Source organism: Callospermophilus lateralis, chromosome 9, assembly GCF_048772815.1.
Source record: "Callospermophilus lateralis isolate mCalLat2 chromosome 9, mCalLat2.hap1, whole genome shotgun sequence".
NCBI lineage: Eukaryota > Metazoa > Chordata > Mammalia > Rodentia > Sciuridae > Callospermophilus > Callospermophilus lateralis.
In genome coordinates, this window is record NC_135313.1 from 89997847 (window position 1) to 90021560 (window position 23714).

The 23714-nt window shown below is 36.2% G+C and overlaps 1 protein-coding gene across 1 annotated transcript in view; it reads right to left on the bottom strand.

The window, feature by feature from the left end:
• Positions 1-12730, bottom strand: part of Thsd7b (thrombospondin type 1 domain containing 7B) — a 697342-nt gene extending 684612 nt beyond the window's left edge. Inside the window, exon 1 of the mRNA XM_076866252.2 lies at positions 12592-12730. Within this exon, the coding sequence (XP_076722367.2) occupies positions 12592-12730 (139 nt within the window). The remainder of the gene's footprint in view (positions 1-12591) is intronic.
• Positions 12731-23714: the final 10984 nt, after the last annotated feature.

Sequence of the window (23714 nt, forward strand, 5' to 3'; positions counted from 1 at the left end):
ATTTTCTTTACCCATTCATCTACTGAAGGACATCTAGGTTGGTTCCACAGTTTAGCTATTGTGAATTGTGCTACTATAAACATTGATGTGGCTGTGTCCCCATAGTATGCTGATTTTAAGTCCTTTGGGTATAGTCTGAGGAGAGGGATAGGTGGGTCAAATGGTGATTCCATTCCTACTTTTCCATACTGCTTTCCATATTGGCTGTACCAATTTGCAGTCCCACCAGCAATGTATGAGTGTGCCTTTTTCCCCACATCCTCACCAACACTTATTGTTGTTTGTATTCTTAATAGCTCCCATTCTGACTGGAGTGAGATGAAATTTTAGAGTAGTTTTGATTTTCATTTCTTTAATTGCTAGAAATATTGAACGTTTTGTCATATATTTGTTGATTGATTGTACATCTTCTTCTGAGAAGTGTCTGTTCAGTTTCTTGGCCCATTTATTGACTGGGTTATTTGTTTTTTGTTTTTTGTTTTGGTGTTAAGATTTTTGAGTTCTAGAGATTAGTGCTGTATCTGATGTATGTGTGGTAAGAATTTGTTCCCAATTAGTAGGCTCTCTATTCACCTCACTGATTGTTTCTTTTGCTGAGAAGAAGCTTTTTAGTTTGAATCCATTTCATTTATTGATTCTTGATTTTAATTCTTGTGCTATAGGAGTCTTATTGAGGAAGTTGAGGCCTAATCCAACATGATGGAGATTTGGGCCTACTTTTTCTTCTAATAGATGCAGTGTCTTTGGTTTAATTCCTAGGTCCTTGATCCACTTCAGTTTTGTGCATGGTGAGAGATAGGAGTTTAATTTCATTTTGTTGCATATGGATTTCCAGTTTTCTCAGCACCATTTGTTGTTACTTGTATTCTTGAATCTTAGTGTAGTTTTAATTTGCATTTCTCTCATTGCTAGAGAAGTTGAACACTTTTTCATATATTTATTGACCATTTGTATTTCTTCTGGGAAGTGCCTGTGCAGTTCCTTTGCCCATTTATTGATTGGGTTTGGTTTTTGTTTTGTTTTTGGTGTTAAGTCATGAAATTCATTTGAAAAATAAGAGACCCAGAATAGCCAAAGCAATCCTTAGTGAGAAAAGCAAAGCCAAAGGCATCATGATACCAGACTGGAAAACTGGAAATCCATACGTAGCAGAATGAAATTGAACCTTATCTCGCACCCTTCACAAAAGTCAACTCAAAGTGTATCAAGACCTAGACATTAGACCAGAAACCCTGCATCTACTAGAAGAAAAATAGGCCCAACTTTCCATCATGTAGGCTTAGGATTTGACTTTCTCCACAAGAATGCTAAAGCACAAGAATTAAAATCAAGAATCAATAGACGGGATGGTAACGAACTATTATGGTTTGGATATGAGGTGTCCCCCAAAAGCTCATGTGTGAGACAATGCAAGAAGGTTCAGAGGAGAAATGACTGGGTTGTAGCTTTAACCTAATCAGTGGATTAATCCCTGATGGAATTAATTAAGTAGTGACTAGAGGTGGGTGGGGTGTGGCTGGAGGAAGTGGTTCTCTGGGGCATGTCTATGTGGTATATAGTTTGTGTCTGGAGAGTGGAGTCTCTCTCTGCTTCCTGACCATCATGAGAGCTGCTTTTTCTCTGCCACATTCTTCTACCGTGGTGTTCACCCCTTGAGCCCCAAGAAATGGGAGCTGGACTTCTATGGACTGAGACCTCTGAAACGGTGAGCCCTCAAATAAACATTTCCTGCTTTACAATTGTTCTGGTAGGGTCCTTTAGTCACGGCAAGGGAAAAAAAAAAAAAACTAAAACAAACTAAAAAGCTTCTTCACAGCAAAGGAGACAATCAAGAGTGTGAAGAGAGAATCTACAGAATGGAGGAAAATCTTTGCCTCAAATAGAGCGTTAATCTCCAGGATATATAAAGAACTCAAACTATTTGAACACCAAGAAAATAAGCTTTAATGTAAATATTACTGAAAGAAAGTAATAATTATGAGTGAAGTTAAATATACACTTTTAAATTATTTTTCTGAACCTCAGTGTGCCACTAATGTATGATGCACAGATGTCATCTGTGGTGTAAATATTTAGGAACTTTGTTGAAATATAAAATAACTGCATGAATAGAGTAAATCTATAAGGAGCCCACAGGAATGTGGGCATTTTCATTCCATTCAAGAGTGGTGGTGCTTGATAGCATCTAAGGTCATGACCATGAAGATGTTAACTAAATAAGCTTCTAAGGTTGTTTCATGAATGTATAATACTCTCATTTTGTCTTTAATTCATGTTTCAATTCCACTTTCATAGGTATGACTTATTTTGAACTTCATTCTTATCTTTCTTTGCTTAGAAATCTTTATTTCTTAGTTAATCATAATTCAAATGAGTTCAATGTCAAAACACTGTCTTAGAAGACAAAGTTGAATGGATATATTTGCAGGTACCATAATGGTGTTTGTCCCTTGATAATCTGACCACCAGTCAGAAACCTTTCCTATAGCAATCACCAATCCTGCAGCTCAATTTGACACATACATACACACAAACACACACACAATCCTGTATAAACAATGAACATTTGAATAGAGATTTAAAAAAAAAAAAACTTTTAACCTGGAAAAAGTTTGGTTGTCAGCTGATTCTGTGATAGGTACATTTTGTAACACATGCTCAAAGAGAATATTTAGGTCGATTTCCATAAGATTCACCTAGTTCAACATCTTTTCTATTCCAGAATAAACAACCTAAAGTTACTAGAAGTCATGAAAAGTAAATAAATTAACCAAGTAATGGAACCAGCCCAAGTGTGACAGATGAATGGACAAAGAAAATGTGATGTATTTCCACAACAGAGTTCTGCTCCAGCCTAAAGACAAATAAAATTATGCCATTTGCTAATAAATGGATGGAACTGTAAAACATCGTGCTAAGTGAAAGAAGTCAGACTTGGAAAGTCAAGGGTCAAATGTTCTCTCAATGTGGAAACTAGGGGGAAAAAGGGAACAAAAAAGGGATCTCACAAAAATAGAAGAGAGATCAGAAGAATAGAGGATAAGGGATAAGGGCAGAGGAAGGGTACTGGGAAACAAAATTGACAAAATTTTGCTATGTCAAGTATAAATATATCACAATTAACCCAGTTTATGTACCAACTTAATAAAATATGAGACCAGTAGAATAGAAGGATCCAGGGGGAAGCCAAGGAGAATTAAATCGATGAGATTATATAATATATATACATGGGCAAATATGTCACAATGAATCCCACTATTATGTATCCTTATAATGCACCAATAAAAACAAAACAGTGAAGACATCCCCATTGATGTGGGTATGACATTTTTTTTCACACCCTCCTGTTACCCTGTTGAAACAACAGTAAAGGTACTAAAAGATATAACCCCAAAAGGATCATAAATGCAGAGCAAGTGGTCCCAAAGAAATGAGTTCTGAGACCAAAAGAGCAGAGAGACGAGCTCTACACATCTTGTTAAGGTAGAGGATGCTAAAGATTAATTCAATACAGAAGGGCATGGTAACAAGAAAAAGGCAATTTATACTGAAAGAAGTATGAGAAGGCTGGAGAATTAGAGACACTGATGAGGAACTAGGCTTGTGGCTTGAAATAGAGAATAATTTAAAATCTACAAATCGAGTTAAATAGCCCTCTAGTCCCTTTCCTCTGTCCCTTGCCCAATCTCAGCAGGCAAAGAGCAAAATTCAAATCAAGTGAATATTTTAGAGAAGAGAAGGCAAAGAGAAGGCAACCCACGAGTTGGCCCATTCAAAAGAGAGCTATGAAGTAAAAAGAAGTATCTATGTTGAGCCAAGAACTCTCCCCTGGCTCTCTTTTCAGTCGTGCAGTGCAGGAATGATTCATTTTAGGAGACACAGGAGAGCCCCTGGAATGAAGGCTGCTTATGATGATAAATCTATTTTCCCTTCTGACATGGCTACCCAAACACAGGCTATACCTTCCACCTTCCTTGGTGACCAGGTGACTCTCCTCTTACCAGTGAATTCTAAAGAGAAGTGATGAATCGTGATTTAAAACCAATCTGGAAATCCTTTGCCACACCTCTGACCAAAAGATGGAACCCCACCTCTCTTTTCTCAGCAGAAGCTTCCTCTGGGATTCTGCAGCCCCATATGAAGAGAACACACAAGGAAAAAGATACCTGAAGAGTTCCAGCTGTTCCAACCCCTGTTTGAGTCTTCCCAGTCCAGTCACTAGGTGTGTGAGTGAAGAATCATCCCAGATAACTGCACACTCCGCTACGAAGTGATCATTCCTAGCTGAGTCCAGTCACCCCCTCAATTTGTAGACAAAATCCATGACAATTATTGTTCCAAGTCACTATCTTGTGGCTAGTTGATGTAGAGAAACAGAACATGTGTGCAACTTCTGTCACTTATGTGAAATCTCTTGTTCCTGAAATCTCTTGTTCAGCTCTGTGCCCTTTTCATCCAATAGGCAGTAGAAATGCCTTAGCCCAGCTTGGATGGTGGAGAAAGATAATGTTCTTCAGGAAAATAAAAGAAAAATGCCTGGCTGAATAAACACAGAGAGCAGAGCTGCCCATCAGTCATTCTGAACCACTAACTCTGTGACCTTCACATAAGAGAGATATGAGTTTCTGGGGTTTTAAGCCATTATATTTGGGAGCACCTTTGTTATAGCTGCTTAATCTTTACCTTAAATAAAACCAGCCTCAGAGAAAAGACTTTTAAGTACTGATGGGTATAGATTTTTGAGAAACCCACCTTCAATAAAAAAGCCAGCTCGCCACTCAAGAAGTTCTGACAGCGAAGTCCAACAACTGAGTCAGTTGCAAGGAATAACCAATCAGCTTTTAGTATTTCATTTTTAATAAAGTGAGACACTAATGAGACTGTCAATAATCAATATGCATTAGAAGAAAGCTATCCATCTCTATGGCCACCCTTGAAGAAACAACTGAATAAAACAGGAACAGTGCATTAGAAAAAGAATAAATGGTGGATAGAACCCAAGGGGGAAAAAACAAGCATTAAAATCCCTGAAAGAATAACCCCTATGTCTGTGACACACGATACAATCTTTTTCAAATCTTAGAATAACTAAAAGATCATATAAACCAAAAAAAAATGGGATGACTAAAAAAAAATTCAAAAAGGATGGTTGAAAATAGAAGAAAATTTTTAGAAACTGGAATAAAAATATAAACAAAAACAAAAATGGGAAATGTCTCAAAGTTGAACATTAGTTAGAGAGTTCATATGTTTCCATGAAGAGTTTCAGAAGGAACAGAAACGACAGAGGGAGGAAATTATTAAAAATAATAATAATAATTATAAGTCTCAGTACATGAGTAAACCAACTGAAATATCCTACTAATGTCCAGCATAACAAGAAAAAATAGATGTATCTCAAAACATGAAATCATGATATTTTAGAAATTTATGGATTAAAAGATTCCAGAAAAAGGGAAACAAGCAAAGAGGTGTCATTGGACAAAGAGATGAGATCTAAGTGGCACTGAACTTCTCGCTAACCACACTGGAAGCCATAACATGATGGAGTAAGACTTTCAAAATTCTGAAGGAAAAAGCACTTTTTAATCGTGAACTCCACACCCAAGGTATCAATCCAACACAAGCACACAGACCCTTCACAACCTAAGAGGGTTTGAAAATTACTTTCAACGCACCCTGTTTCAGCAGTACCAGAAGATAAACTTAGCAATTCTGGAAAATAACGCAAGAGAGAGAAATAAGCACAGGGAAGAAGGAATTCAAGACGAGAGGGAGTGAAGGGAAGTTCCACAGAAAACACCCAGACACTGTAGTCCAGACTGAATTCAGGGGACAGATGACTGCACAAAGATCTCCCAAAGAAAATAATGTAATTATTCTTAAGAGCTGCACTGGAATGTTTGGGCATGTGACATCTCTAATGGAGTATTTGGGGGAAAACAGCAATAGGCTCAAAGACCACACAGAAAACAAAATGAGGCCACTTTTCATTTCTGTATAAAACAAAGAGCTGAATGAGAGAGAGTACACTTGTTGGGTCAGCATAGAACAATATCTACATAGGAAATGAGCACCCATTGACTTAAAGACCTTGATACAACAAGTTTGAAAGACTGCAGGTAGGAGGGGAGAGGTAGATGGATGAGAGATCAAATCCTCATTTAGCATAACAGCAGATTGATAGGAAATATCTAATATTTATAAAGCAAGAAGTATCAATAATGAAAATGCTGCTTAGAAATATGGAGTTAAATATGAGAATAAACATCAAAATAACAGAAACTGTGTCCCTCTGTGGAATGGAACTGGTAAGATGAGATTCTATAGGTCTATCTCACCTAAGTGTGGTAGTAATATTTTTATTTCTAACACTATTTTATTTTTAACGTTATTTTCCAGAACATTCTAATCTATTTTTTAAGAAAATGAGTTGAAAACATTTTTTCCACATATGATCACCACTGCTAGTAAAATCAAGCAATGTGGAAATATAGACTTTATTTCCACATTCACTAATCTGTAAGTGTGACTTTGGTTTCAGTCATTTCATAGATCCTCAATATCTTCAAGCTCCAGAATAACATAGATCATACATTTTTGTCTCCTCACATCTCAGACACACAACACACACACACAAACATGTATGCATGCACACACACACCAAAAAACAGTTGCCCCTTATTAACGGGCTTCGGATATTTTTATACAGCTGTTATTGGTGTTCTAAGTTCTTAAATATATTAGTGAACAAATCCAACAAAATCCCCTGTTCTCATGAAACCTACATTTTAGTGCTATTTAGGAAAAAACAGCAGAGAAATATATTTTATGTTATTTGGGTAATATACATTTTTTCTGACTTATTGGCAATATCATAAAATTAGCACTTGTAGTTTCTAATGAAAAATGATTAAAAATTTTTAGCAGTAAATCCCAAGCCCCATATGTCTAAAATTTTTGTTATCACAGAAACACCACCACTGAAAGTATAATAAACATGTACCTTCTCCATTAACTAAAACCCATGGAAGCAATTAAAATGATCCAGAGAAAATATTTCATGGGCTTATTGCACTATCAAAAAATATCTTTCTTCCAAGAACATTTTATTTTCTCTAAATACTTCTGAACTTTAATATATGTATAATATATAATGCAATTTTTCCTTAAAGTACTTTCAACATTGAAAATATTACTTAAACTATAATAAATATAAACATATGTAGGATCCTTTTCTCCTTATGCAATGTGATTTTGATCATCTCCTTTTTTTCCCAAAAAGAATAATTCCAATTTTTCTACTTAGTTCTTAGAACATAGGTCATTCTTCTCACTCTTTTTACTCACTGGGTAGAAATGGCATATGGCAAGAAAGTAAATGTCTATAAAATTATTTATAATTATTTATTAATAAGGTATATACAACTATCAAACTTTCCTTTTGTGTGTCTAAGAAATGCATACAAAAATTGTATGATAGAATCAAATATTTCAAACATTAAATTATAATATAATGATAGAAATAGGTAACATCTGAGTAACCACTTACACAATAAGCATTTCAAAATAGTATCTTGCTTCTCAAAACAATCCTGTGAAATGTTGATTGTTTACCATTTTCAGATAAATAAGGCCCATAGAGCTTCAATAACTTTCTCCCCATTAAACATTCAGGATTTGAGGATTCAGCTTGTGCACAAAACTTTAGCACCTTCCATTACGCCAGAGTGATCTCTTAGAATGACTTAGGCTATTTAAAAAGTCTGTCACAAAGAAACGAATACAGAATATCTTTTTCTTTTAGAACTTGTTTTCTAAAACAAAATTTGTTTCCTAGTTTTTATAAGATCAGTTGCAAATGTAATTTTAGATAATGAAAATGTTCTGGAACTAGATAGCTGTAATGGTTCCACCACACTGCAAATGTACTAAATATCACTGAATTTTACACCTTTAAAACTGCTAAAATGGCAAAGTTTATATGCATTTACCAAAATAATTTTTTTAATGTCATTTGGCTTCCAAATGGAAGTAATTAGAATGTGATCCACTACATATTTAGGATCACATATTTCAGGCTCATCTTTTCATTTCTAAGGCTTCACATTTAAATTCTACCACTTTGCTTGCGGTTCCCAAATCAATTTCTCCAGCAAAAGTCTCCTACTGAATCAGACACTACACATCTCACTTTCTGGTCAACCCTTCCACATGAATTTCTAACACACTTGCCCAATACCTACCTCCTAATACTGCATTTTCTCCATAGCAGCTCCTTCCCAGACAGCCTATCTTAAATATGTCAACTCCACTCTTCCAGCTGCTCAAGGAAAAGTCCAAATCACCTAATGTCTCTTCCCTCCCACCCCATCACAAATCCTAAGGGCTGCGCCCTGAATCAGGGTTTTCAACCTGGGCACCATTGATATTTGGAGGCCTGAAAATTCCTTTCTTGTAGAGGGCCATTCTGTGCATTTTTAATCATTTAGGATATTTCGTAGCACACCTGGTTGTGCCAACCAGAAATGTCTTCATACATTGCCGAAATCACCTCTGGCAGAAAAACATGGCCCTACCTATATCCAGAACTCAACCCTTTCTCACCATCTTCATGCCATGACCTTGGGTCAGATCATTATCATCACTCCTTATTTCTCTAGCTGCCTAACTGGTCTTTCTGCTCTACCCTTTTCAACTCCCTACCTACCACAAGGACCCTTTTCAAATTGTACTAAAAAGAAAGTCAGATCATGTCACTGCTCACTGAAATCCCTCTAGCGTCTTTGTGTATCATCCAAAGTAAAAATCTTATCCTCTGAGGACACAATTGATCTGGCCCCCTTACCTCTCTGTCCTTATCTCCTATCACTATGCCCATGTTCTCTCTGCTGCAGCATGCTGGGCTCCTCTCTTGGTCTTTAAACGTGTCCCAGGCACTCCTGTCTCAGAGCCATTGCCCTATTGCACCATCCATCTGTCAATATCCCCATGGCTGGCTCCCTCACTTCCTGAAGGTCTTCACTCAAATTCACTTCCTTCTTGAGGTATCCCATGGACAACCAACTAAAACTATCAGTCTCTCATCTACCACCATATATCCGTCTTCTTTGCCCTGTCTGTGCTTCTTAGCACTTCTCATCATCTAACCTGTTCTCTAACTATTGATTATGTTTAGTACCCAGTTCCTGAAAACCAAGGATTTGTCTGACTTATTCTCAATTATCCATTTTTCTCACATCCTTGTAACAGTGTCTGACACACAGTCAGCACTCAGTAGGTATTAGTGGAATGAGTGATGAGTGCACCTCTTAGAATTAATACTTAGAACTTTTTACAAACTACCATTTACTGTCTCCTACAAAGAAGGTAAACATGAATAATTATATACCTAAACTTACAACAAAAGGCAGCCTTATTCCTTAACTGATACTCTTCCTAATGTGACCCTTCTTTCTTCACATGAATGGCAGATAGCCTGACACTAACTGACTGATCAGGCATTCAACAGCCTTGCCAGATCAATGACCCCACAGTCTATGATACACTAGACTCTCCTTTAGTACAAAAATCTTTAGCAACGTATATTATTATTTATCAATCCATTGTTTTCCTGAAACCATGACTCACCTAGAAATGCCACTAATTTGGGAAAAGTTGACCAACATCTAATGTTCTGATTCAAAGAAAAAACAATAGACACTAACAAAGAGTTTAAGTGGATGACACTACAATCTAAACCAAGAGAATGGTTTCCAGGTTTCTGAAATATACTTATCTGAGTCTCCATGGAAGTCTATTCAAATTCCAGATTACATTGGTCTTGTGATGTGATAACATGTTGTAAAAAATATTACTAGTTTCAACTAAAAACAGCTTTAAAATCAAAATGAAATATAGTAAACTCATCAATAAATAGGTAACAGATTTTAAGGTTTCAAAGTTGACTATGAAAGGGGTGATTCATAACTGCTCCAGGATATATGGTTCCTCAAGTAAATAAATCTACTTCTTACCTTTAATATCCTGATTCATCCAGGTCATTTGTTTTTATAAAAGCAAAGAAACTAGAAACCACAGAAATGCAAAGCAGCAGGGAGAGAAAAAATAAATGAAAAGAAAACTAGTGAAATAACTTATTGAATTAAAACATGCAAAAATACTAGACAATCATTAAAAGATGAGGCTGAACTATGGGCTCTATGATGTAATATTCATCAAGACCATTATATGTCAATTATATGATAAATTATATGAGATAAATGAAGCTGCAAAAAAAAAAGAAAGCTGAGAGCATGATTCTAGTTGTGTATGTGTATTAATTAGGTATTTTCATATCCATCATTCTCCACCATCCTCCCTGCCCAGGAGGCCCACCTGCATGGATTCAATAGGCTCTCCTCTCTTGTGGCTTCTGGTAGAGTTCAGACAATGGAAACTTCGGGAGAAGATGAAACAGAAGGAAAGAGTGAGGCAAGGTCCATTCACTCTACAGTTCCTTTCCTAGTTTCTACCTTTGGTTGGTTCTAGTCCTCTAAAGGCCAAGGCATATGGAAGGCACTGCATCTACAGATGAATGCTTTTTTCTTGAGATTCTAGAAACCATTTTTTTTCCTTACCCCTGTTGGCCTACAAATTGTAAAGACCCCCCAACTGATGTAATTAGGGGCACTGCACAATCCTGGTGGCTGTCTTCAAACTCTCCTCGGCCTCGCCCACTTTCATGAATAGTGTTTTTCCCAGGCCATTTCTTTCCTGGAAAAATCTAAACAACATTAATAGCAATACTTGTGTGTTGTAATTTGTATACATAAATATGTACAATAGATACGTACACATGCAAGGAAAATTTTAGAACCCTAAAGAGATTGGTGAATGCAATACATAGTCTGGATTTTTGCTTTAATTTTATACTGCTTCAATTTTCATATTTTAAAATATATGATCAGGTACAAATTATTTGGTTTAGAATTGAATTCAGAAATGAGAGAAATGTATCTTACCTACTACCTTTGTAATGTAACAGCAAGAAGGGAAGGAAGCAAAGAACACCAGGGAAAATGAGAATAATGACCTGGATATTCATTTGAACATGCAATGTATTTGATAGGAAGGATTCTCATTGCTAAACCTCAAGTTGAAAGTTATCAATGTATTCATTCAGTGTGGAGTTGATTCTGCTCCTTGCTGTTCTAATGACCTACTTTTGAAAAAGCAGATATTTTTTAAATTTACTTCAAATTAAGCCCATTCTCTTAACATATCTCATTCATCTCAAATTTGCTATTTTTCATTTTAATTGCATTTTTGGAGAAATTTAGACAGGAGTAGAATCAGATAAATGTGCTTATTTTAATGTGTTAAAATATTTGTCTTTTGTTATTAAAACAAAATAGCTCCATTTGCAGAAAAGCAACATTGACTTTTAAAACTATTTTCAAAGCCTCCTAAAACTACTGTAAAGGGGGAAAAACACAAATCACTACTGTGGTTTTGGAGCCATAATTAAATTAATTTATAGGGGCTTTGATGCAATTAAATTTCCTCTAGATTATCTCTCTAATGGTGCTGGAGTTTTTTACTTAATATCCTTTAAAGCATAATTCACTTTCATTTTTGCAAAGTCATTTAAATATTACAAATATCACTTTTATACATATTTCCATGGTGACAATACGTTCACAGTCTATTTAATTTACAGATGATGAGACCAAAATGAAAACTCTGAGAACCATAGATCTTCTACAACATCACATTTTCCTTCCACTATATTAGGAGTATAAGTTATCTGTATTCACAAGAAAGGACTCTTGAAACAGTAATAAATATTTTAAACGATCTGATTGTGAAACTTTAAGAAAATTAAAATCCAGAAGAACAAAAAAGTATCAGTGACACAAAGAGCCAAGATATATGGGGCTCATAATTTAACTTAATAAATTATTAACTTTGAAATTAAATTAACAAAATTTTTTCACAGCTAAATTAAGGAAATATTTAAGGAAGAATGTAAGTTATATATAAGCTTCCAAACACCAAGCTCAACTTATTCATATATATGAAAAGATTATACATAATATAGCTAAGGATCACCAACATCATTAAGATGACTTTATAGTCACAACTAGTAAGCAAAGCTGTTAGAATAATATTTCATGCCCCCAAACCTAGATATACAGGATGTATGCTGGAAAGTATTTAATACTAAATAGCTAACTAGTTTGAACCCTGAAAGAAAGAGTCAACCAGGACTGTTCCAAAGCATTTGTAGCAAAGGATACCTGCTAAATTCAGATGTCATTTTTGCTGCAAATGTGCTGCACAGTGGTGAAATATTTCACAAAGGAGAAGTAGATGTAACTATGGAAATCATAACTTTAATTGACAACAACATGAAAATTTTGAAGCATAACAAGCATCATGGATAGTGGTGACAATTATGCAAGAATAAAAATCCAATGTACGCTATAAAATAAAGGGTTTATTTTTCCTGCCTATATATTTCCCACTATTCCATACTAAGATCAAGGATGGAAAGAATGATTTCTCATTAATAACAATGGGACAAAGGAACAGCCAGGACATTCCTACCTGGTTTCCAGATGAACTGATTATCTCTTTTGCCTTCCAAATGAGCTGCATGGGGCAGCAAGAGAGACAGCAATAGAAACAGCTTCCTCATGCTCCTCCATACCCAGCAAGTAACAGCCAGATTATCCTTTGGAAACATTCTTCAGACTTCTCAGCCTCTTGACTTGCCTATTCCTAAAAGAATAAAAGAAAATCAGATTAAGTTTATTCTGTTCACAAATGATGAAAACTCACTTTGACTTCTGGAACCTTTATCATGATAGTATTAGAAATCTTCCATTAACCTGAAGATGATAACACATACAATACCAATATTTGAAGGTCAGCAGTTAATCAGTCACATTTTCAATCCTTACCCACAGACCCACAGAAGCCATCATTGATTCTATGGACTTGGTAGCCCCTCAGTTAGTTGAATTTTATTCTTAAGAGAAAGCAAGATTGGCAGAAAACTGGTATGCATTTTCCCTTCCACTCAGCCAAATTCCAAATAGTTCACAAATGGGGAAGAAAGGTAAGTAAACACAACAAAGTTCAGAAAAGGGTAAAGAATCCTCTAAAAGTAGCATAAAAAAAAAATAGATGGAAGACTGAAGACAAGGCAATTACTCTTCTGTACTGAGAAAAAGAGGGGGGAACCTCACACAAGATAATAGCTGAGAAGAACCTAGGGAATCATAAGGGCTAGAAGGAGTCAGGAAGGACACACCAGGCAGAATGAACCACAAGGTGTGGAAATGCATATCGTGTTGGGGAACTAGTGATGAGGTGGGTGGTTGCAGGGAAGGACACAAGGAGCAGGAAGAGATGAGAGACACAACACAGACTGAGGACCAAATTATAAAGAGCCTTGGGGTATTTGAGCTCATGCTGTGTATAGAACCCAGAAGAATTTTGGGAAGAGAATGACTTTGAAATAACTGAGATCAGTGTATATAAGGATTATTAGTGGATGATGTTACAGAAATCAGGGGCAGTTAGGAAACTGGTAAAGTAGTCCAGGTAACTACTGATGGATGAAAAAGACCTGGAGAGATTTGAGAGGTAGGGCTCAGGTTGGAATAAAAGGATCTGGTTGACAATTGGGTGTGTTATATAAGAGGAAGGCGATTAAATAGGACAGCATGACTGCAAACCTAGATGACTGAACTGATGGAACCCAAAGTGGAGAAAGAAGAAAAGAGATGGATTTGAAAGGGAAGATAAAAGGCATTTACTTTAGAGTAGTTGAAGTCCAATGTAATTCTAGATATCCAATAGAATTTTTGTTTGTTTGTTTGTTTGTTTGCTTGGTTCTTGTTTTTGTTTTGGGTGGATAGTACTGAATCCAAGGCCATGTACATTCTAGGCCATGCTGTGCCACGGAACTATAACCTCCGGGTACAACCTTCTAAAATATAATAAAAGATTGAAATGTAGGTCAGTGATAGAGTGCTTTCCTAGCAAGTGTGAAGCCCTGGGTTCAATCCCTAGCAATGCAAAATAATAAGATGAAAGAAAGAAAGAGAGAAATGCTGCATGGTGCTAAAGACAGCTGAGATAACATTCCATAACGCATGGATTATGAAAAAATATGTAAAGAGACATAGGTATAGAGGATAAAAATCTTGAACAGTACAAAAGGATTCTAAGGGTAGAAGTTAATAACCCTAAATATCTATCTGCAAAATTGCTAAAGGTGGGTAACAAATCTAAACATGAGCTTCCTAGTGACCAAAGAAAGGAAATAGCTACTGTAGCCCTATAGTCCTCATGTGTATAACTCCTTTTTTTCTTTTCTCTCCAAGAAAAGCCATTGTCCTTCTTTCAAGCACTGAAGGAATTTACCCCAGGAGTCCTCATAAATACAGATGATGCTGAGCACATTACTTCATCAAATAAAACAGACAACTGCAAGTTGCATATGTTGGAGTCTCTTGGCACTCCTGGAACACTCCCAGGGTACAGTAACAAAGTACAAGTCAGTAAAAGTTATTCTACAAGGAGTCAAGCAATGAAGTTCAAGTACACAGCTCTCCAATGGCCAGTATCATTTCAGGGATGAAGAGAATACTTTGAAAGGCAACCAGAAGCTTTTCTTCAACGTTCCATATTACAAACCAATACTGAGAATGGTAAAAGCAGAGGGCTCTGGCTGAAATAAAACAAGACCCACTCTGCTGACGTTTGTCTTCAAGAGTGGCCTCTTGGAGGATTTCATGGAACCCTGGGGACATCACTAGACCCAATTCTAAACCCTCTGCCCTGGAGAACTGAACTAGACAAATTTACTTGGGGCAAACAATCAAGAATATGTCTGGTCATAGCTGCACTTTTGCTGAGGGCCAAGCAACACAGATACTAAAATATAGTTTGTTCTAAGTCCGTTGCTAGCCCATATGGCACTTCTTTGTGAGGCAGAAAAATATGTTAAAGTTAGTATATTATTACAGAACCTTAATTGTTCTGGCCATGAGCTATTTTCCAGAACCCCATGGACAGCAGCCAGCATGCACCTGCAGGCCCACTCTAGCTCCCTTGCCAATGTGACGATTCACAGACACATACATCACCATGGGGAAGCACACTGCATGCCCGCCCTCCCATTCTGCAGGTGTAAAGACTGCTACATTTCTGATTGGAGCTGCGACAGAGCTAAAGGACCTCTGGGAGTGGTAGGAGGCAGGGCACAACCACAGGCTTGTGTGTTCACAAGTCAGTACCTGCTATGTCGGGTGCACAAGGCCGTGGGTTCAGCAATGGGTTTGGAATCTCAATTCCCCTCCACATGCTCCCTTGCAAGTTAGCATCCATCAATGAATTGTGGCCCCTTTATGACACATCTTTGAATATCCAGACATACCCTCAAATATGGATATAACACACTGATAATGACAAATTCACATGCTATTAAGAAACAAAGGGCATTGTATCATGATATTTTCAACTTTAGTTTTGTGTATCAATGGATGGTCACTCCATTTTTACTGAAAGATGGACTGAAATCAGGCTATTATTTCATTAGAAACTCCAACACAGGGTTTTTGCCAGACATGCAAATGCGTGTACACACACACACACACAAAAACACATACACACACAGTGAGAGACGTGATTACAACTGTATAATATGGAATTGAAACAAAGACTTTAGAGTGAATATTTTTCAGAAAATGTCATGGCCAATTATGCCACAGAAGCAGTAGGAAAAGAAATGTACATCTATCTTATCACCATAAAATAAAATAACTTCCTGGTGAAGTTACAAAGTTTCTTCCTGGTGACAAACATACCCATGGGAAAGCTGGCCTTATACATAAAAATGAATTTGAGTCAGTGCCACATTAGAGTGTGTTTGATAAAAATGATTATATTTTAGGGTTGTTGATTCCAAGCTATTTCCAAAGTTATCAAGTAACTATGTTGTAGGACCAGCTCTCTGTTGAAGCCACCCTTTTCATGACACAGAATCACCCTGGGCCAGACACGGTGGCACACTTCTATAATCCTAGTGGCAGGGGAGGCTGAGGCAAGAGGATCAAGAGTTCAAAACCAGCCTCAGCAATTTAGTGAGGCCCTAATCAACTCAGTGAGACTCTGTCTCTAAAGAAAATACAAAAAAAAAAAAAAAAAAAAGGTTGGGGATGTGGCTCAGTGGTTGAGTGCCCCTGAATTCAATCCCTGGTACAAAAAAAAAAAAAAAAAAAAAAGAATCACCCTGGAATAGAAAACTTTGTCCATTCTCATTAGTGGGAGGCATGTATTCAGCACATCTAAAATCTATTAAGGTCATTAAAATGTAAACTAAGGAAAAGATGGACCAAAAGCATATTTGCTCTACTATGAATGGCTGTAGTTAGGAAGCTAAAAAGAGATTTTTAAAGAATTATGAGTTCCAGTGAGATTTCAGAATGAGTAGCCAAAGAATGAATGCTCCAGAATGAGTAGCCAAAGATTCACACAAAAATATTTTTAATTTTTCAACAATCTTTGTGTTTTGCTTGGAAAAAAATATTAATATTATCTTAACACAGGTTACTATGAGCCGTGGTCTCCTCTTAAGCTCTCTCGCCAGCCAAAAGCTCTGTATGGACACTGCAAAGGAAACTAATGCCTTTGCAGCTCCTTCTGTGATCGCCTATGCCAGGACCCAACTCTCAGCGTGGAAGATGCTAGGGAAGAGTGGCTTGCAGAACCTTCTGGACTCCTGCAATCATCATATCTCCTACCTGTCACTAACAAAGCAGAGTACCAGTAGGAAACCTAAGACAGATCTGGAACAAAAGAAAAATCTACAACAGATCCTAGGTAATCAGAAAAAGATTTTGATTCAGGAAGTAGCAGCAAGATTCCTCCTAAAAACACCCACATGTTTTAGGTTTTACACTGACCACACTGCTGTTCCTCATTACATCCCTTTTCCCAAGAAGCTTGAGGGCAGAGAATAGGAGATCAGCATTGATGGAGCTTTCTCCATTGACCCTGCTGCTAACATTTCACACATAAATAAAAGGAGATTCTGCTGAGCTGATGGAAAATGCAAGATGGAATTTGAACACAGGTTTGTCTTACTAAACCATGTTGCCTTTCTTTTCCCCAAATGCCTGAATCTCACTAAATTATTCCTTAGAAGACACTGGGATTCATTCTGATGTTTTTAACTTGAGGAGCCACACAGAAGTTCACTGTAACAAAATGAGAGGACAAGACACAGATTCCACTCCACTGTTTGTATAACACAAAAGAAAAAATGCTATAGCTATGATAATATATGGTATGCAGGAGATGTGCTATCCATGATGGCATGAATAATTTATATCATGAAGGTCGTCGAATTTCCAAATCAACTTATTTACTATATATCTTAGCATCCAAAATGTATTTGCAAGGTTAGCTCTAAACTGATGAATACTAAGAGAAATAAAAACACAGTTTTCTCCCTTTAGCTTTAGTTTTCTAATAATTTAAAACCCATTCAAACTATGAAAAATGTGCCTTATACTTCATATGCATTTCATTTTCCTTTAAATATATTCTTATCATTGAAGCCCTTGAATATTTAGAAGGTACAAACCTTAAAAAATAAAATAAAAACTGTTCCAATTTGCTTTCAGCCTGAAGGAATAGCAATGAATGGGAGAAAAGCAAACTGTGATTATGCATATCCCCATAGTGCCATCTCATGGCAAGTGTGCAGAGAAGAGGGCTCAATAATGATGGGCGATTAACAGGCTAATTTTTGATAACAACGTTACACATTCCATTTCATCTTCTATCATGTGCTTACCATATGCTACTATACACAAATACTGACCTCAGTCCTCAGTACTCCATGGTCCTATGAAGCACTTATCCACATTACCTCTCATTTTAGAGATGAGGAAACTGAGGCATGCAGAATTAAGTGACAAACTGAGCTCACAAAGGTGGTTAGTTGTTTGCAAGGAACCTCAGCAATCTTCCTTGGAAACAAGAGAAACTAATGTTGTGAGTCAACATTGACACAAGCAATTCCTCATGTCCCTGAAAAAGTAGATCCTTTTCAACCCTGTGGATTCTGTGAGCAGATTGTATGAGGCAAGTCATAGACCATTTCACTAAATCCTCATAATAAAATTTGTATTATTCCTATTTTGTTGCAAAAGAGAATGATCATTAAGCATGTTAAATAAGTATGCTGAAAGTCACCTCAGCCAGAAGGTGTTAAAGCTGGGTCAGAAAACAGCCCAGACACCACAGCACTTGCATTTACCACAGTACTCCTGAACCCCAGCAGGTCACCAGATGACCTCCAAGCTGAGGGTCCTCAACTATAAAATGAGGGCAACAGTCATCCCACAACCTTTAGGGGAGTAAAGATGAAATAAAATATAGAAAGTGTTGCAGGTGAGGGCATGCCAGAGGATGTGTTCTCACTAAGGAGTTGTCATTGTTACCACTGTCATTGGTCTCTCAACATTAAGAAAAACCCTTACTCCAGCTATACTTAAGGAACACTTCCAGTGCAATCTTGCCCTGCAGCAAAGAAACAGGAGATGATTTTTCAACATCCTAATCTTGTGACTTGTGCTTTATTTCTGAAGAGCTAAGAACACTCTTCTACCAAGAGTCCCATTAAAGATTCACACTGACCCTGTGAAGGAGAAAGCAGGTATTATCATCTCTATTTAATGAGAAAGTAACCTCTGGCCTTGCAATGACAAGACGTTTAGTAACTTTCTCAGGCCTTTTAACCACCAACTTCTGCCATGAACCTCAGTCTGCAGACTCCAGAACAGTAGTGAAAGGTCATGACATCAAATGTGAGCATGTAATGCATAGTTATGTATCATAAAAAATATTAAATTGCAACTGTTTGGAGTTTGCTGCATTAATAAATGCAGTCAGTTGCATCATGTATAAAGCCACAGGAAATTCTGCAAAAAAAGTTGACCCAAATATTTTACTTATCTCTGAACAAACTTTTGCCAGGGGACATAATAGAAGGAGAGCTTGAAATAGGTTTTCTGACACTTTCAAAGCTACAACTTGGTATGGTGACAGATATTACTATATTATCACTTTCTTCTAGAGCTACAGCTTTTTAGGAAGTCTGCAAGCCCTGTTTGAAAAAGAAAGAAATCATATTCCCAGATTTGCTTGTCACCAAACCAGTCATAAGACATGGTTCTGGTCAATGATTTGTAGGCATAAGTGTCTAGAGGTGTGAAGACCTTGCTGTTCAATGAAAATATAAAAGCCCCAAAGAAAATATGGTCTTTTGCCATTGGCCTCTTTTCCAAAGAACACAGATATAATACCTTAAGTTGCTAGACTTATCTTCAGACCAGAGAATGAATATCATCTTCTAAAAATAAATGAGTTCAGAAATACAAAAGAATCCTGAGAGTCAGACTCAGCTTCATCATGGGGCTACAGCTACTGTTTTAGAACATGAACTAGTAGACTTTCTGTTTTGTGAAAACAATAACCCCTTTATTTTAAAGCTACTATTTTGTGTGTATTCCATTGCATGAACTAAAAGCAACTTAAGTCCTACAGTATCCATGTCACTAGGGCAGATGTTCTATACATACACATATATCCATATGAATGTGTCTCTCTCTTCCTTCAACTTATACAAACTGAAATACAACTTTTCATCTCATGTGATTCAAGCAACACTTTGGAACATCCTGATGACCCATGGTTAGCTATTTCATATAATACACACCTTAGTCCCAGAAAATTATTTGCATCTATTGCATTTCTCATACCTGTTACTCCAGCAAAGAAAGAGGTGCTTAATTTATGATGGTAACTGCATACAAGGAAGCTATATAAATGAGTTTGTTCTCATTGAGGGATCTGAGGCTGCTGACCAAAGAAAGGTAGCAATTACTCTGGTTAAATGCCCCAGATTTCTCAGTAAGAACAAATCCATTCACATAGGCAGAGTCTAAAGAAAGAATACATCTATATAATTTCCTTCTATGCAGTTGCCACACCCTCTTGAATGTATCATGGCACATTCTTGTGATTTTAGAACCAGCTTGTCATCGCTCCATGGAAGCATCTCATTTCCTGAAAGAATCATCTCATTACTCCTAGCATTCTTAAGTTTACTGCTGGCCTGTGCCAAGTGAGAAGTGCCAATGGATCAATTTTCATATGTGAAAAGTTTACAAGATAATTTCTGGGCTTTTGGTCTGGAAAAGAAGAACTCTGCTTTTAGTTACTTATGTGAGAGCTGTCTACCAAATATCCACGTGGAGCTGTTGATTGGTAAGTGGATGCATGAAGTCAGAGAAGAAGTCAGAACAAGAGATATGGGAATGAATATGGAGAATTGAGCTTTGTTATGAAGCTGAAGGAATAAATAAGTTCATCTTGGAGAGTGAACAAAGCTGAGAAAAAATGACAGAGTCAGAGCCACACCAATTTAGAAGTCAGAAATGGAGACCCAAAAGAGATAGCGGTATGTATGTATGTATGTAAGTATGTATGTATGTATGTATGTATGGAAGAATTTAATGTTTCTCAATTGAAGAAAGTGTTTGAAAAGGAGGGAGTAGTGGAAGATTTGCACAACTAAGAATGTTACTAAGTATGGAAAAGAGAATTCAGACACAAACCAAAAGTTACTTCAGTAGTTATACAGCCCTGTGCCAGATATCTGATGAATTAATTACTCCTATTTCAGAAATAAGTTATTAATATTTCACTGTATCAGCCCCAAATATTGAAAAGAAAAAGTTGAATATTGCCTAAACATTTAAATGTCTTAAGATTTTTTATAGAGAAAATATAAAAGTTTAATACTTTAATAGAAATAAGTTTAAAAACATAGTCACTAAAGAAAAAACAAAAATCTATAATAATATCCTACTTAGTGGAGTTTAGGTTAATTATGTAAAGAAAACACATTCCATTTGAAAATCTTACATTCTAAAAAGAGTGATAAAATAGATATAATGCCTTCTGTAGATAGTTTAAGAAATAAAATAGATACCTAAAGTGTAAGTCTATAGTCTGTCCTTCTTGAAGGTACAGGGATTTAATAATCTCTTTTTACCAAATTGTATACTTATGTGCACATTATATATGCATACACACATTATGCAAATTATGTAGAGAAGGGAATTTATGTGGGCTAATATTTAATAGTTACTCTAAAGAACTTTATAAGATTTTAGGATAACTAGACTGTAAGAATAAGATGCATCCTTTTTTTCAAATGTGTTGACCTTTAAAATTAAAAATACTTAATTACTCATTAATATTTCCTACAATATAAAATTCTAAATATTTAATGTCAGGACAATTATCCAGTTAAACTGTAAACATAGCTTTGTTTTCTCTTGATTAATTATGCATCCACTGTTGCAAAGGAATTTATTGAAAAATGTGTCCACAATTGACATGAAAATAATAACGTGTTTATAAGCCTGTAAAATCTTCTAGCAGGATCCTCCATTGTATTTTAAAAGTTTTCATTTATTATGGCAGTGCACTGACCATTAATAATTTGCTCATTAGACTCTTTGGTAGAATGTTCTTTCGTCCTGTGTCATCTCCACTTCCCCAAACAGTGGAATAATTCTGAAAGCAAACATCCCAAACAACTTTGAAATGCAAAAGGACTGTTTATATTTTCTTTAATTTTTTTTAGATGTTGGTGAACCTTTATTTTATTCATTTATTTATATGAGGTGCTGAGAATCGAACCCAGTACCTCATACATACTAGGCAAGTGCTCTACCACTGAGCCACAACCCCAGCCCTAGACTTTTTATTATTACAGAGACCACAAGGAAAGTTGCAAGAATATGTTTGATCAATAGAAGACACACTGTATCCTTTGTACTGGCATCTTCAAAGCTGTGAATGTTTTAAACAGATGAACACAGTCTGAAGGCAATTGTGTCAAAGTACATTTCATTTATCATTTTCCTACCTTAAAAAACTGCAGTACATTCAATCAATACTATCTAATTCCAATCCCCAAGAATAGAAATTAATGCTCTTCATCTCCATTATTATATCATAATATTAAATGTATGTGTACATAAACATACACATTTATCAGGTATAATGTTACAATTTGCCATATATACATAATGTATAATGGTCAAAACAGGGAAATGGGCATTTCCATCTCCTTAAACATTTATTTGTGTGTGTGTGTGTGTTGGGAGCCTGCCAACTTTTCTACTTCTCTCAATTTATATAAATAAATTATTGTAAACCATAGTTACCCTACTGTGCTGATGAACATTATAACTTATTCATCCTGACAGTATTTTTGTACCTGTTATCTGATATCTTTCTGTCCCTCATTCCCCAACCCTTCCATCTAATAATCACATTCTACTCTCTACATCCATGAAATCAACTCTTTTATCTTCTGGATATCAACAAGAACATGTGGTATCTGTCTTTCTGTGCCAGGCTTACTCAATATAATATCCTCCAGTTCAATCCATGCTATTGCAAATTTCAAGATTTTGACCTTTTTAATAGATGAATAATATTTGTTGTGTATCTATACCACCTTTTCTTATCAATTTATTTGTTGATGGGTACCTTAGTTGATTCCGTATCTTGGCTCTCCACCAACAGTGCTGTAGCTATCTCTTTGGTATGCTGACTCCACTTCCTTTGGATACATACCCAGCAGTGGGATAGCTGGATCATACACTAGTTCTGTTTTTAGTTTTCTGTTTTCCATAATGGTTGCACTAATTTATATTCTCACCAATTACAAACACAATACTTTTAAAATGATCAACTGGCCAAAACACAAAACCAAAAATTTCAGAGTGATTTATCTCAGAAACAGAACAAAAGTTCACTGGGTATCCTGGCAATTTGCCACCGGAAATTTTACATTCACAAGTTTAATTACAAACTTAGATAAGTGGATTATAATGAAAGATATCTCTAGCAAGGGAGCCCAGACAGATGCATCATGAATGCATTAAAGAAAACACCAGAGAGAGAACTTTCCATCAGCAGTAAGATTTTAATTAAACAGCAATAGGACGGATCTCTTCTGTGAAATGATATTACTGTTACCCACATAGTTCATTAAAACTATTTACTATCTTATTCGAAATTACTCCACTCTGAAAAGTATGTTTAAACCTTTCACTCTCATTTAAGAGGGAAGAAAACTGAGGAGAGAAGAGGACCAATGAAGAACTGTGGGACTAAAAAATAATTTCTTTGTGCACTGTCTTTGCAAGCCACACTGATATAGCCCCACACTGCATGGAGACACACGGGCTTCAGGAGAAGGCAAATAAGCCAACTTTGATTACCAAGGTATCCACTGAAGTAGCAAGGCACAAACGGGACAGCCAGGAAAAGAAAGATGGCTTTACTATCATTTTATTCTTGGCATAAACTAAATCACTTACATGGAATGCTAGTACACTGAAGACATGCATTTTCAAAACCTTAAAAATCCCTGAAGTGTGGCATCCAAACAAGAGTCTGGAGCGGCTTTATTTTCTTTATCTCGTATTCCTAGCTTGTAGTCCAACATCTGGACCCAGTAAGGGCACTGAAGATGTTAAATAAACGAAGGAATGAATGAAGCAAATAGATACGTTCCATTATAATAATAGATCATAGTATAATAAGTATATAATGAACAATAA